We start from the raw sequence: 16,738 nt of genomic DNA on the forward strand, positions 1-16,738 counted from the left end.
CCGCTTGAGTTTATGCGAGGGGTAGTGAGTCCCTGTGCTGCTGCTGAAGCTCAGCAGGTGACTCTAAGCCTGTGATCCTCATCATAAATGCCTGCTTGCCGACTGGCCCTTTACGAGGAGGTCCTTCTTCTCTGCAGCCACCTTGATCACTTCACTGGCCGCCTTCTCCTTGTTTCTCCCTGCCAGCTGCCCAGGCTTTAAAAAGTGTGGTGATACCCCACTGACTGCAGCTCTTCCTTTGAGAACGGACAGAAGATTAGAAGCAGGATTTACATCTTCTTTTCTGATGGGGTATTTAGGTTAATGAACCTCAGAAGTAATGGAAAAGAACTTTAGGAAGAGCAAATACCTAAACTAATACTAATGGATTATATTTGATGGGTTTTATTCAATGGGAGCAAAATTTGATTTTTAAAGTGCAAGTCTGCTCTGAAACATGACTGTGAAATCACACAGTAAACAGAGCAGATCTGTTCTGTGTGTATTTTGAGTCATGCCAATGTTTTCTTTAGGGTGAGGAGGCTCTGCAGACAGGTTGTATAAAACATTGAATTTAGTCCCTTGAATGCTGGCAAGATAAAAAATTAATCTTCAAATTATCTGCCCTTCAGTGCAACAGCCTCTCCAAGATATGACATAGACTTTTAGACTAAATAAAATGTTATTTCAAAAAGCAGTACTTTGTCCTTGATTTGAGTAGCCAAACACTGTACAATCCATATAGAAGTACACTGCAAAAGACGGCTTTTAAGCTGATTGCTAACTCACCCACCCTGTTATTTACATGCTCAGCTTTTAAACACATCAGGAAAACAGTTCCAAAGTTTCTGCAATAAAACCTTATCCAGCTAATTTCTTTTTTTCTAGTACCCTCCTGAATCTGTTCTCTAAGCTAGAGATAATTCCTTCTGGGGGAGAGACAGAGAAAACAACATTGCTAACAAACAAACAGGAGCATTTCTCCTTATAAAAGGACAAGTTGCAAAGCAGTAAACCAGCTCGTGCTCCATAAATTACAAAATATTTAGTATCCAGTTACGACAAGCCTGTTACGTGCGACCTCCTATTCCTCGGCTCTTTTGGATTCCAAAGAAATCGGAAAGAACAAATACGGGGAACCTTGAAATTGTCACTAAAGGCCTTCAAGGGTAAATGAGGGCCCTCAAGAGCAAATGCTTTATTTCTTTGCAGCACTTTAACGCTAACAACTTCTGAAACACATTTCCTTCCAAAATTATTTTTGTTTAGATTATCTAGGGGTGTCTTGTCACCAGCACTGAACTATAGCAGTCATGCCATGAAACAAGGCTGTAATGTAACAGCAAACAAAAACCCATGAGGTATCGGAGAACAGCCAGAATACAGTGTCTGGGTGAAAATGTGGGGAGAATTCCTTTTACATACCTGTACCAGGAGCATCCAAATTAAAATATGGGCAAGGCTAAAGTCTGATTCTTACAGAGGGTGCCAGGACAGTTCTAATGATACGGGGCTTGGGTTTACAGCTCATCTGGAAGGCAGTGTCTCTTTCAGCACAAGGATGTTTGAATTCGTGGTGAAGAAGCACTTCAGAGGAAGGAACAGCCAGTCCCCCTCCCTGGAGCGTGTAGGACAGTCTTAACAACCTTCTCATTAAGCCAGAGGCCAGGCTTGCACTTGCTTACTCTGTGAACCGGGAATAGTACAGCCACAGATGAACGATGCAGACTCTAGTTCTCTGGGCAGATGAAAATTCCTATTTAAAGCATTATATATAAAAGAAGAAAGGAAGAAGGGCAGCCTGTATAACAAAATTAACTCCCACTTAGAAAAAGAGAGAAACCGGCCATTACAAAGTATGTTTTTTCTTAAAACAAACAGCAGCACAGTGCCACTGCACAGAACACAGGGACTGGAAAAGAGCTGTGATGTGGGCAGACTCCAAAAGCAAAGAATAAAAAAGAAGGAATTAATTTTCAATACAAAAGAAAAATTGGTGTTCTACCCTAACAGCACTATTGTACTTGTATTTTTATAGAAATAACTTCAGGAAAAAAATCAGTTTCTGCTTCTAACTGAATGATAACGTTTCCTTATTTTCAAAGCAATTCATGGAACATGCCACTTTTGCTCTAACTGGCTTCAGATTTTTGAACTTGACTATGTAAGTAACTTGTGTGCTTAAGAACACGGAATTCAGTACCGTGCCTGCTCAGTATTATCCTCTACCAGGCAGAATCAGCAAAGCTCAGCTGCCTGTGAAGGCTACATCTACACCGCTGGCATGAAAAAGAGAATCATGAGTGCAGATGTACACAAGAAACAACCTTTTTTAGCAAGAAGGCTGGACAGCTGTTGCTGTGAAGTCCTGACTAATTACTCCGAAAAACTGTGGCAGCGAAGTACAAAATGGATGCAAATACATGCTTGAAATAGAAGACTTTTTTTAGTCTGCATCTTTAGTACATTTAAAGTCAATGTTTTGCTACTTGTTTGGCTTTTTTATAATGTTACACTTTTACACTGAAGCAATAAATATTTTCCACTGCTTCAGTTTTCTAATAACTGAAGACTACCAGATTTTCAGCAGAACTGCTTTCTATTAAAATGTGTCACCCTTAAAATGCTCATCATTTCGTCTGTATGAATAGAATCATATTTAGGGTCTTACATTCTTACTGTGAGAACAAAACCACCTCAAACTGAAAATTGGTTTGAGGTTGCAAGAAGCCTGGGCTATATTTGCAATCAACAGCACCTTCTGATATATTGAATTTTCACAAGTCAAGAAGACTGAAACACTTCCACAAGCTGTATTCTTCCTTGAGGGATGGCAGTGTGAAATCAATGGAACACTTAAGACACATGAATGCTATACAAGTCCCAACCTTGTAATCCTAAATGTTTTTCTCTGGCAATCTAAATTATATAATAATATTTCAGAGAATACTGTTCATATATAAAAGGGTTTTTTTCATTTATATAAAAAATTTCATTCATATAAAAAAGTTTTTAATATTGAAAGAATTCTGTTCTGAAGTATTTTTACTGCACAGGAAAAGCTTTAATACATCAACTTTTGGTTCATCAATCACCTGAACAAATGCTTCACTACAACAGCTGAAATAATTCCACTCAATAAACAATATTAACCATATGAGTAAACATAAACAGTAATCAAAGCCTTCATTTTCAGTATTTTACATCTTGACTAAACTACTCTAAAAGTCAGCTAATATTGGGATTTAAGTTTGCAACCCTTCCCCCCAGCATTTATGATTTATTTAGTACAACTTTCACATTCTTTTTATATGAATCCAAGCGAAAATAATTATTTTATATTACTAGCTAGAATATAAATAATTATTTGAACTGACTAGCTTTTAATCACTTAAGTCCATATAGTCTCTTTCTTACTTTTTTGCAAAAATTTCACTATGTCGTATACCCAGACCCTCTTTACTCCTAGCACGCATCCACTGGACAAGTTAAGACTGCTCCCATAACCAGCAAGTAATTTGTTTAAATTAATGTTTTTCTTTTCTCCATCCAACTTATCCCACTTCATGGCATGTCTAATGTTCTCAGCCCTGATTAGGCTTTTGCTTTCAATTAAAAAAGTGATTTCCCCTCCAGGAAATCGGAAAACTTAGTACTGCATGTGTCACCGCTGCAGTCAGACACCCCTCATTTGCCCTGTGCTCCAACACGTAGAATTAGCCTCCAGCTCAGCCTGCAGCATGCTCCTCAGGAAACTTCTGGCTTGGAAAATTATAGATGCCTTAGAAGTAAGTGTTAGGCAGAAGTAGTAGAATCACAGCAGGGAGATCCTTCCACAAGGTGAGTGGACTGGAGAGTGGTCTGTCTGGAGAATGGACCCATTCTCCAGCTGGCCCATCTAGAGAAAGCCAGCATCTACCAGAGCTTTTCTTGGCCTGATACTTGTACGCTCAGTCTTTGCCAGAGAGCTGCAAAAGCGTTTCCTGATCTACCCACCTTTCTGCAAAGGGCTGCGGTGTAAATAGCTTGGGGATGGACGCGGGGCGGTCCTGCGCTGCCTGCGATGCTCCTTCCCGTGCTCACCTAGCGAACTTGCAACTTTTCCTTTGGATGCCCAGACCTCCTACAAAGGTCCCTGCTGCACGTCACCTGAAGGACTATGTTCCATTTTCAGCAGCGTTCTACACAAAAAATGCCCTGGCTTGGGATTATATGGACTTCTAGGAAGTTTGATTGTGTTAACTCACTCCTGGAGTGGATCTGGCCATCCAAATCATTTAGGCCTTCCAACAATTTCAGATTTTGAGACTTACTATCTGTTTGTGTCTGACAGGTGGGATCCCACAACAGTGGCCTCAGCCATGTCCCGCACCTATATGAAGGGGCTGGGCCAGCCACCCTTCCTCCCTTTATTTCCCTCCATCCCTGGGTTTCTGCGGGAAAACAATGCAGGCGTAGAGCCCAAACGGTTTGTTTTGCAAGGGCTCTCTTTTGAACAAAATTGAGACATGAAAGGGGCAGTGGAGGATGGCCACTGTTCAGTTTAAACAGAAATTCATTGCCTTAATTCTTCACCTGTTGAGTATGGATACCAGTGCTTTCCTCCTGCTCTTTGTCGCCAAGTCATACCAGTATATATAACATTAGCAGAAGGAGGTACGATTGATTACAGCTGCCAGAATGGAGACTTCCAGCAAAGTACTTAACTCCTTAGAGGACCAAGTTCTTCAAAGCAAAGATCTGTTTATTTTTAGCTATGTTTCTGATGAATCTTTTTCTATCCAGGGTTTTTTTTTTTTATCATTCCAGCAGCAGTAAAGATACTGTTACATCTGATCTCACTGCTTTAATTAAGTGTTTCTCAGTGCATGATCAGTTCTATGTTAGGCTGTTTTCAAGTTCGAGATATATACTAAGCAGGGTAACAGAATTGCACATCAAACCCTGCTTCACCCTAATATTAAAATAGTGTTTGATTTCCTGAAGGTTTAAAAAAAAATAGATCTATGAAGTTCCATGTAAATGTCTCACAAAATTCTTTTTATCTGCATTCTAAAAGTACAAGTGAAAAATTGCCAAAAACCAAGATTCTATACACAGTGTGCTGAACACCTTGATTGTTTGGGGGCGGGGGGGGTGGGTTGAGGGTAACAGGGACAATGAATACACACTATCATAGAACCTGGGGAAAAAAGCTCTGACAGAGGCATAAAAAGATCTTCTCACCCATTCACTGCCTGATGATGGAATTAAAGATTCCAGTGTCATTCTTGCGGGGTGTCTGGTTAACTTGGGTATAAAGGATGGGTGATGAAGCCTCTACAGCATTCCTAGGGAGACTGCACAACTGCTTCAATTTACTTAGTGTTAGGAATCTTTTTCTCATGTATAACCTGAATCTTCTGTGTTGCAATTTAAGCCCTTTAACCTATGTCGTAGCTGCCACGCGCTTAGAGAATAGAGTGTTCAGGCCTTACCACATTGTATTTCCATACGTTGTTCCCCCTCACGAATTCCCTTCTTTCAGCTGTGCAAGTTCCTCGATTTCTTCCAATTTTTGCATAAGTTCTGTTTTCTAGATGTCTGATCATACCAATCATTTCCTTCTAGACCCTGTTTCTATCAGCGAAGCAGCCCAAATCTGAAAACTGTATTTCAGACAATGCTTCCCAGTACAGCATATAGTGGAAATATTACCCTGCAATCTTCCTCATACATTTCAGTGTGATTTTTTTTTTTTTTACGAAGGCATAGCAACAGCTCTGGACCGGAGACAGGCAGCAGGCCCCTGCATAACCCCATTTCAGACATTCCTGACAGTGATCCAGTGAAACTTAGTCAATGAATACAATTTCCAGCTGGTCCCACTGCTAATTCACCACAAGCACATTTCCTCAGGTTGCTTATCAAATGTGAGGCGATGTCAAAAGTCATGCTAAAGTCAAGATATCCAATATCAGTAGCTTATTTCTTATCCATAGGGCTACTTACCTTGTCATACAACAAAACAGACTAAATTTGACAAGATCTACTTTTGGTAATTTCCTGTTGATCATTACTTGACTCCTTGTTTCCATTTTGATGTTTATAAATAGTTGATTTGATTGCTCATTCAAGCAGTTTTTAGTGAATTAAGGTTAAGATGTTTGGGCTATAATTTTCTTTTTTAATTCCTTCCTGTCATCATCCCTTTTTTAAAGACTGGCAAAATGTTTGCCGTTATGAGTTGCTTGGAATTTCAGACCCTTCCATGAGTTGCCAAAGGGCTCCTTATTGCTTTAGTAATTTCTTTGAATATTCTAGAATACAGTTGAGTTGGCTTCAATATTTGAAAAGATCTCACAGATTTAGGGATTCTAACCCATTCTCTTACTTTCCCCTTCATCACAAGTGTTAACTGTACCACAGACCAGTTCAGAGCTGACCTTTTCAGGAGACTGATGCAGAAAAGGCATTAAACATTCCAGCCTTCTTGGAATCATCTGTTGAGCGCTCTTCCTTTTTTCTCTACAGCAGACTGATACTTTTCTTAGTCTTTCTCATCAGTACTGTGCTGATGAATGAATTCACATCACCCTTGATACCCCTTGCTAACAGCATCATGTTTTGAGAGGCTGGACTTTTTCTTCTGTTCCTGTATTTCCATATTATTCCTTTTATTTGTCTTCACTGATCTCATTTTCTATCCATTTTCTATATGCTTCCTTCTTGTGACTGAAATCAATAACTACGTTAACATTTAGGCATGTTGGTCTTTTATTACAGTTCCTGTTCTCCTACATTTGGATCACTCGAGCCAGCATCACCCATATCTTTTGTCCGAGAAACTGCTAGCCTGCCTTAACTCATTTTTTCTTTAGTTTTGGTTCCTCTGAGATTGCACACTGCAGATCTCTGAGTTTATTAAAAGTTTTGCTCTTGAAATCCCCTGGCTTTGTGTTCTTCCTCCTTCTCCTCTAAAGAATAATGAACTCTGCCACTCTGTGGTCACAGAAGTTGCCTTCTACACTTTCACTGAAACTAGGCTAGAGACAAATCAAGAAAGGCTTCCTCTTAAGTTGCTTATATGTTTCAAAAACTAGCTAAAGAACTTGTGCTCATCTCCCAGCACATACACCTGTGAATAGATAAACCCCCTATTATCATCAAGTCATGCCCTGCAGAGTCTTGCCAGCTCCTCACAGAAAGAAGAGTCCCAATCTTCTTGAGAGGGTGTAACTGATAAAATTATTTCCTCTGCAGACTTCAAAGTGCTTTTAACTACTTGTTGATCTTGTTTAAGAGAGAGAGAACCTGTGGCAGAGAAGTTAGAGTCAGTGTAGCCAACAGTGGTGTGCTGATTTGGTTCTGCTACCACCTGGGTGCTCATCTTTAGATTGCTAAGGTGGGATTTATCTCACCTAAATTTCAACACCAATAGTATAAACACCTACCTTTGCACTTGGCACCTCAGCTGATTTCTTCCAGTCAGAGAAGAGGAACAGCCACATTAGGACATATAAATTCATCTGACCTATTTTAGATATCTTTTGTAAAATCGGTTGACCTGAAGATTATTTGAAGACTGGCACTAACAGAAATAAGAAAATTTATACAGTAGATTCCTGTGTAGACCTTTCCCCTAACCTTGTGTGTTACAACCATGTGGTTTAACCTTGTGTTTTAACCAGTGTCCAAGAGAGAACAATGCTAGGCTATCACACCTGTAACTTTTTTAGATCTTGCTTGTAAAAGGATTGCCAGGCTGATTTAATTTTGTACTTCCTTTCTATTACATGGTTTGCTTTGTTTGAAGATTTCTACTTTGTTCTGCATATACCAGAGACTGGTGGCCATCCTGTCATTATAACTGCCACTCTTCACATTTTTTTCCAGCATCTTTGCTTTATACAGATGTGTCATGTATTAGAGAAAGCTTTCCAGAACCATCCACTTGAGCACGTAAGTCTTCCAAAGGTGGGGAATGTTCTAGTTTATTAACAGATGCAGCCCTAGGCTGGTAGCAATTACAAGTTAAGCGAGTTGACAACTACTTGGTAGCCTCTGTAAAGCAGGTAGATGGCCTCAGTTTACCTGCAACTTCCCTAAAGCACCAGCCTAAGCACCCCTTATGGACAAACACAAACCAAAGTGACGGCAGTGCAGAGAGAGGTGAAGGATGAGAATGAAAAGTGAAAAGCCTTTTGCTCTGGAGATGCCTTTCCTGAAGCACCCTCCCAAGCCCAAGGGAAGCGAATCAGTCCCACCCTCACTCTTGGAGCACACATGTCTTTTAGGCTCTCAGGACTAGCAATGTAGGAGTATTACAATGCATTTTTAAAGATTATCTATAATTAATGAAAGACTTTTTTATATACACTAGAGAAAACTTTCTTCTCAAAGTATCAAAATGAGAGAGGAAACATTCTTCCCCCTTTTTTTTTTTTACTGTGTCAGCTCCCTGCATGTCAAATAAACCTCCTGGTTCTTTGCTGCCGCTAATTTTGTTGTTTCTGGCTGCTGTTTCCTTTGGTTGGCACAGGGCAAGGCTTGTTGTTCCTCTTTCTTCTGTAGCTCCACTTTTAAGACATCTATTGAGCAAGATATTTTTTATCTTTAATTAAAATCCTTTTTGCAGTCCTCAATGCAAATGCTACATTACTTGGAAAAAAAATACACCCTGTTCTGTTCTATTTACACAGTGAAGGCCAGCAGGATTGTTTCAACACGTTTTGAAAAAACAGCCTCCAAAGCAATCAGTGTAACAATTTTTTTTTCATTTTATTTCTTGTATATTTGTGAAAAATTTCAAAGCAAAATCTCCCCTTCTAAATTTCATTTCTTTGTTCAATGTTACTTACTCATCCAGATGCACTTTTCACTTTTAATTTATCACCATACTGTTGTTGATACATTAATTACTGCAAGGACATTTTTATGTTTCTATTATACTATTTCTGCTCATCAGAATGCCTAGTTTTCTGCACTGAAACTATAGATCTTTGAATATTTTGTCATTGTGGAAACTAATGATAATTTTTAAAGTATGTCAAAAGGGAAAGGACAGCAGCCATGGCATTCAGTAACCTGTATTCCACCTTTTCAGGGTACAAGTGGAATAAGCTTGTCAAATCAGAGCCTGCAGGATGTGGCAGATTCAAAAAGGAAGAGAGGATGTGTGTGACACTAACTCAAGCAGTCATGACCTGCATTGATATTTGGGGTATTCCTATCATTCTGGTCACTCTACAATAGAAGAAAGTAGGGAATCCACCAATACGTTACCTTGAACAGAGCTTGTTGGAACCAAATGTTTTATTTCCAATTGTGTATCTCAAAGAGAATATGAACAGCCTGGTGTAATCTTTGCACTTCTGCTGATGAGTATGGCAAGATGACAAAAAGTCCTTTATATCCAGGAAAGGACTGAGAGGCTTAGTGGCTCCAGGAATGTAATCTAGTCCTTGCATGCTCTGTACACTGTACCAGGGAGAAGGCAGGCACCTCAGGCGGGTATCTGAAAAGCCCTCATGCCTAACAGGGAATTCTTCATAGGAATGTCTCCATCACTGAGAGCAACCTTGGTGAAAATCAGTAAAGGATCCATAAAACTCAAAACTATGTACACATTGCCCTCCACTAAATGTAGCCTTCATCAAGAATAGCCAGAATGTGAGACCTGTGGTCAAAGCATGGAACTGAAACCCAAATTCCCCTTCTTGTGGCAGAACTTTAATCACTGTGCTTTTATTCAACAGCTGCATGCCACTGTTTTTAAGGAAAAAAGGTATTTCTCGAAAATAAAATGTATAGGGGGTTGCAATCAGGACAGGATTCAGGGTCTGATGGTGTCTTCTGAAGTTCACGATTAGGCAACTGACATTCAGGGACAAGAACGACAATACCCTTTATGGGCATAAAAATTAGCTGAGTCAAAGAATAGTTCTATTCTCACCATTGGGCTGGATAAAGTCAAGCAGAGAGATGACACTTACACTGTATTAATGAATGAGGGGCACAGCTAGGAGCATAACTAAAAGCAGTGACTTGTATTGCTTTCCTCTGAATGGTAGCACACACTTGCCGCCTGTGCACAACCCCCTTGAAGTGTTGGCTCATCACGGAGAAGGCCGGAATCTGTGACTAGAAAAATCCAGAAACTGATGAATCTATGAAAAAGAAAACACTAGCTCTTGTGAGCTTATCTCATTGTCCCACCTGCGATTACGGAGCCCTAGTTACGGCTCAGTGACTAAAGCAGGGCGTTTTGAATTACTAGGGCTGCTTGCAGCATAAACAATATTGAAAGAAGAAAAATGTTAGCTAGGAGAACAATGCACCTTGTGCTGTACAAGTGCAAATAGTTCAGGCATGGTATGGTTAGGTAAGGGCGCATCCTGTGGTCTCTGTGACACCAGGAGTAAGCTTGGCCCTTGGCCCCAGGTGGAGGGGTTGGCGCGGGTGCCGCCCTTTGCCCACTCTACGTATGATGAAGACAGGGTGATCTCAAGGCTACAAGCGGTAGCCGAGCTCTCTGGTTTTAATGACCTTGGTGGTTTGCTGGGCAATCTCACACACACACACTTTTTTTTTTTGCACGGCTGTAACTCCACTCGGTAGCAGGTGCTGCACTTGCACGGGTGAAAATGAGGAAACAGGCACTGTCTCCGACACTGACCAGCACTCCCTCCTTCGCTCCACAACAGACTGCTGTAAGATGGACAGGGCGGCTGCCTCGCCCCATGCAGATTTCCCCGTTAGTAAACGAAGCTCCCAACAGCAACCCTCTCTAGGCTGCTTAAGGAAGATGCTGTGACTCCTTCTATACCTTCTGTACAATATGCTGTGTGGTCGCTCGTCACTCCCTACAGTAAAAGTCTCACCCTTGGCTGCAGGAAATTTTAGCTATTGGGCCTCAGGTAACGCATCGGTGGACAAGTCTCTTCTCTCACCTCACACCAAGGCTTTACACCTCCAGCCCAACATCCCGCAGCTTCTTGCAGAGAGGAAGGATGTAAATTTTGACAATTTCTCTAGGAAAAAGTACCCCATTTTGTGAAGATGATATAATTTCTTCTTTTGCCTCACTGCTTATAAACAGTTCACACAGAAGAGTCAAGAGGCAAGGGGTACAAACTGAAATAGCGGAAATTCCATTTGAACGGGAGGAAGAAAAAAACTCTTTTACTGTGAGGGTGGTCAAACACTGGCACAGGTTGCCCTGAGAGCTTACAGAGTCTCCATCCATGGAGATATCCAAACCCCAACAGGACACGGCCCTGAGCAGCCGGCGGTAGCTGATCCTGCTTGGAGTTCAGGGGTTGGACTTGATGATCTCCAGAGATGCCCCCAGCCTCCACCAGCCTGTGGAAAGGGCAGCCATATCACACGTCAGTTTGAGGAGTTGCTTCAGGCTATGCCTTTATGACAAGACACATTTTTTTCCATTTACAGTTAAAATAAACAGGGTTTAATCAAGAACATAATTCAGGCTGGGGGGGCATAGGTGTTTTTTTTTAAAAGAAAAAGGAAACAAAGTCCTTTCAATTCTCTTAAGTTATTCAAAGAAAAAGAGCTCTACATGAGATAAGTGTGTCTTGATGCATTGATAAATTCTTCATTTGATGCAACTGAAGTCAGTAACAGTTTTTTCCAACGGTTTCAAAGAGCAGAGGAGGATCTAGATGTTGCAAATATCCCAGTATGCTGTATTGCTCAAGGGTAGTAATGTCCGCCTATTTCCAGTGGAATTGAGGGTGCCCAGGTGTCTATCTCAAAAGATAAGCAGTGATCCAATGTGTAGATCTTCAAAAGCCTGGGAGGCAGCTCCCTACCTCTTGGAGGCACTACCGTCCCGAAGTACCACGGAGGTCCTTGGATATCAGAGTGCCTGCTGATGATTGCAACCTTACAGTCTAATGCTGCTCAACACCCAGAGCCTACCAAATGCTGTACCCCCTTGTGTAAACCACAGACATTCACTGAAGTGCAAATTGGGATTTACACCTTGTTTTACTTTGTGGTCTGCAGAATATTTTACTAGTCTATGAAAAATGTAAGAGTTTCAACAGAAAACACTGAGAGTCCTGGCTTAAAATTATTCCTCAGACCAGTGGTCAGGGCATTCTGCTGAGGCATGGGGATGCTGCTTCAAGTCCTTGCTGAGAAAGAAGTGGCTTTGACCTCTCACATCCTGAGACAGTACTACTACCACCCGATTTCTAGGCAAAAGGGACACTACGTTATGTGACAAAGGGCTGATCGGAAACCAAAGTGAGTTTATGGAGGAGCCCACTGCACACGCGTGGGCTTCTCCCTGCAGGTTAGAGTTAGGCAGCTGCCTTCATGGGATGGAGAGACTTCAAGCCCATCTTCTTCCTTGGGATCACCTCCTGGCTAGTCTAGGTAGTCTCCCAGTTGGGCCGGTATTTCTGTTTCCACTTACTGTATAGGTAACCTTAGTGCTGGATCACACCAAGCAAAAGATACATCAAAATTAGGAGCTACAGGATGAGCACTGACAGGAACAAATCCTTTCATAGAACAAACTCAAAATCACTAAACTGTGAAAAGACAAATTATTTATTTTTTATTAGTTCAGCTCTGTTTAGCTTTGTATTTTCCTGACAAATGAAAATAGGCTGATTATATTTAATTTTGACCTCTTGACTCGATGCACTGATATCATGCTCTGATATCTATGTGGCAAACATTTTACGGGAATCTTAATGAAAAAGACAGTATTATTCCCCTAGATACTGCAAAACTCTCTTCTTTCTTCTGAAGGCCAAAAATACATGATGGCATTTCTTTCTAGCTAAAGTACAGGAAGCAACTGATGCTACAGGTAATGTTTGAGTGATGCTTTAGCAATGTATCAAAGTGGCTAAGTCCGTCTTATTTAATGCAGAAGAAATAAATTTACTCTGGTGGAGTAGCAAAATAATTTCCAATATGCAAAAGAGAAAAAAAATTATAAAGTTTACAAAATAAATAAAAGATTACTGCTTTTACAACAATTCACCTGCTAAATCAAAAGCTTCGACACCAGCACAAAGTACAGAGTGTAGGTTAACTGATATTAGGAATATGCCATAAAAGCACCCATTCCTGAAAAAGTGCTTTTGACTGAAGGCACCAAATTTTATGTAGCTGTAGAAATGTATATAGTCATCAGAAGTATAGACTGAAAAACACACAAAATAATCCTTCCACTTTCCTTGGAACTAGCTAGGTTGCAGCTGGAATAACACATTAATTTTGGGGCACTGTACTGAGGCACGAAAGAAGATGTGGACCATTTGGAAAGGGCTGAGAAGAGAGAAAAAGGACTGATTTGAGATGTGTAAAACAAAATCCATTGTTAGGACCCCAATACGGTTGATAAAAATGAGTGTGTGGTTGCAGAGCCTGCGGGAGAACGCTCCTGGTGGCATAGCTGAGAGGATCCGGCCGAAGCACAACAGTCTCGTGGATGTCTGGAGAGCCCAGCTCGCAGCACAAGCTAAGATGAAGAGCTGAAACGCACTATCAGTCTCACAAAGCAGCAATGCTACCGAGAAGAGTAAGAAAGAAGGATGCCATTGGTATGACTGAGAGAGTGCAGTGCCACTGACGGGATTATGGAAGAATGATGCAATCGATAAAACACACTGAGAAAGTGACACCATTGATCAGACTGAGAAAGAGCAACGCCAGGTCAGAAGAAGGGACAGGATGCAAAGCTCCGAAGCCTACAGACCATGGACAAGATGAAGTAAAAAGGGCTCTCGATGACATTTTCTGCAGAAACACTGATGGAGCTCTAAATTGTGGGCAATGGAAATCAGCAAGCCAGAGAAATTACCAGAAAGCGTGAGTGGGTAAGTGGATGCTTGTGTTTGCAATCAGCTACAGTTCAGAAGACCACAGATAACCTTACCTCCTTATCAATCTCATTTATATAAGATAAATATTAATGTTAAGAACTGCTGGCATCCGTCAATACATGTGAGAAGTAACCATATCACTGCAAAGGGGGGTTACAACATTGTGGCTTTCTGAATTGAGAGAAAACTGAAGGGACACATGACAATGGTCTTTGAGTACATAAGAGGCCATTCTCTGGGTATGAAGGATGGTAAAACAAAAATAATGTAAGTAAGGTAGACATCAGGAAAAGCTTTTTTTTCTGGTGAGGGTAATAATGCACAAGGCTGGATTCCTTCCGGCAGCTGTGGGATCTCCAACAGTGGAGGTTTGAAACAGCAGCTAGGACAAATATCTTTCAGGAAAAAAAAGTCACATATAGTTGACCTCTAGGAACAGAGGTGGACCAGGTGGACTTTGGAGATCTGGTCCCAGATCTCTTTACTATGCTTTTGTGGCTGTAGCAAAGGTTAGCATCATACAAGATTTTTTTGTATTTTGATTCTACAAGCAGCACACCTTGAGGGAGGCGTTACAATGGTAAACAAACAGGACAGTTTGCAAAAACAGGGTTAACTATCTTACAAGTTACTTTAAATTACCAGTTCAGCAGAACGTTTAAGCATAGCTCTTGGGTCTTACAGACTTAAGGTCTAAGGACAAAAAACCCACCCAAATCTTGATGCTCTGAGGAAATACGAAACCAGCCCAATGCCATCTTTCACAACCAAGTTAACTCCAGACCTAAGAAACTCAGTATTAGGGAGAGGTTGAGCAGAACCACTGGAAAGCATCAGGTGGTCTACTCTCCGCAGGACAGCACAAACTCTCATACGTCCCACAGAAAGCCAGGCATCGCAAAACTCCTCTTCAGGGGACAAGTGTTAATGGCGATCTCCTGAAGAATTGCTCTTGGTAATTAAACGCCCATTCCTCAGTGTGCGTTTCACGCGTGGAGGGAGATATGATGTGAACTGGCGATAACGTTACTAAGGTTTCGCGACCCCATTTGCCACAGTGGTGGATGCACTAGAAGCTTGCCTGTCTTTAACTAAAGCGAGCGCTTTTTCTCCGGGGCTTTTAGCTGTCCGCAGCCGCCAGAATGAAGCCTTTCTGCCGACACCCCCGGGCTCCCTGGGGCGCTTATGTCCGTTCCCGGTGCTGCCCCTTCTCACCTTAATGTAATCTCCTCAGCCCCCTCGGAATTTCTATCCCATATCACCTTCCTCCGAAGGCTCCTTCAACCTGAATAAACTTGGGTTTATTCACAAACGAAATAAGATCTGTTGATTCTGCCTCAGAAAGCCGGAAAAGCAAAAAGCCGAGTGGTTTGAAGCCCGACCTTTCCAGGTTGTGCACTATGCAGCTGGGCACCACAACATTTATTTTATGGTTCTGGTTAAGGTCGGGCTAGATCTTCAGAAAAGGTCCCTTCTGAGCCTAGGGCCGATAAAGCCACCCACCTCCAGATCCAAGATTTGCTATGATAAGGTTCCCCAGAACTTAAAGACATACAAGCGTTTCTTTAAAGCTTTCGGCTTTGGGTGCGACTGCTCTCACAAAGTCTGCCACCGCCTGCCGAGCCAGGCTCCTTCGCGCAGGTAGCGAGAAAACTCCCGTTGAAAAGCCCGGCAGCCGCTGCCCTGCCCGTCCGCAGCACCGCGCCCGCAGAGCGGGCGGCCGAACCGGGGAGCGTTTCCCGCGGCAGGACCCGGCCCGACACCGGCACGGAGCCCGCTGTGAGCCTGGGGAGCCGGGGGGGGACAAAAGGGGCTGCGCGCCCCCGGCCGCACTCGCCTCGCCACCGCCCCGGCCCCCGCCCGTCCCGCCGCGGCCGCCGGCGCGTCCCGCCGCCGCTCACCGATGGTGGAAACGACGGTGCCCACGAAGTAGAAAGCGCCGGTGAAATCCCATCGGGGCCGGATGTCATCGACGCGGATGCCGGCCACGGTGGCCTCCTCGTACTCCCGGAGGAAGTGCCGGAGCTCGGCGCGGCTGAGGTTGTGGCGGCGGGTGAAGTTCTCCAGCCGCTCCTCCCAGCGCTCCTTGGCCTGCCGCTCCGTGGGCAGCTCGATGGCCGAGAAGACGGCGGCGCCGCACAGCATGTACAGCACGATCAGCACCGCCAGCAGGAGGAACCGCGCGTTGTCCGCGTTCAGGCGACCCGCGCTGGAGCAGCAGCCGCCGCGACACGCCATCCTCCGCCCCGCGGGACCGGGCTGCCGCGCTGCCACGCTACGTCGGGGCCCTCCCGCCGCCGCCGCCGGGCATCACGGCGCCGCCCGCCAGGCGTGCCCGGGGCCGCGGCCGCGGAGCTCAGGGCGCCGCGGAGCCCGGCGGCGGCGAGCGGCGCTCCCGGGAGCCGGCCGGCACCTCCGCCCCGGGGGCAAGGCACTGCCCCGCCGCGCCTGGCACGGCTCCGCGGCGGACGGGTTTCGGGCTGCGGCGCATCCTGCGGGCGAGGGAACCGCCCCGTCCCGTCCCGTCCCGTCCCGCCCCGTCCCGCAGAGCCCCTCAGCCGCGCCGGGCTCCCCTCTCCGCCGGTTTCATATCCCCTTCCTGCCCCCGCCCCGAGCACGTCGGAGCGGGGCGCAGGGACAGGCACCGCTAGGCGCCTCCTGCCTGCCGGGGGGGCGAGGCGGGACCGGCAGCAGCTCGACCCCGGCCCTCCCCCGCCCCGGGCCGCGGCTGCCCCCGACCCCACGCCGTCCGCGCCAGCACCACAAGTGAGCACCCCTCAGCCCAGGCGCGGCCGCCGCCGCCGGGGGTCCCCCGGCGCTCCGGGCGGGGCGCGGCGGCACCTGGCAGGACAGGCGGCCGGAGAGCGGCTGCCCCGCGGCCCCAGCCCTCACAGGAGCGGGGGCCGCCCCCC

At 44.3% G+C, this 16,738-nt stretch overlaps 1 protein-coding gene across 1 annotated transcript in view; it reads right to left on the minus strand.

Annotated features, from left to right (window-relative positions):
• KCNK13 (potassium two pore domain channel subfamily K member 13) overlaps positions 1-16,189 on the minus strand; it is a gene marked incomplete at its 3' end in the record, with an annotated part of 72,414 nt that extends 56,225 nt beyond the window's left edge. Inside the window, exon 1 of the mRNA XM_082000004.1 lies at positions 15,728-16,189. Within this exon, the coding sequence (XP_081856130.1) occupies positions 15,728-16,064 (337 nt within the window). The 5' untranslated portion in view covers positions 16,065-16,189. The remainder of the gene's footprint in view (positions 1-15,727) is intronic.
• Between the last annotated feature and the right edge of the window lie 549 nt (positions 16,190-16,738).

This window comes from Phaethon aethereus (assembly GCF_964289735.1).
Source record: "Phaethon aethereus genome assembly, chromosome: 5".
Classification (NCBI taxonomy): domain Eukaryota; kingdom Metazoa; phylum Chordata; class Aves; order Phaethontiformes; family Phaethontidae; genus Phaethon; species Phaethon aethereus.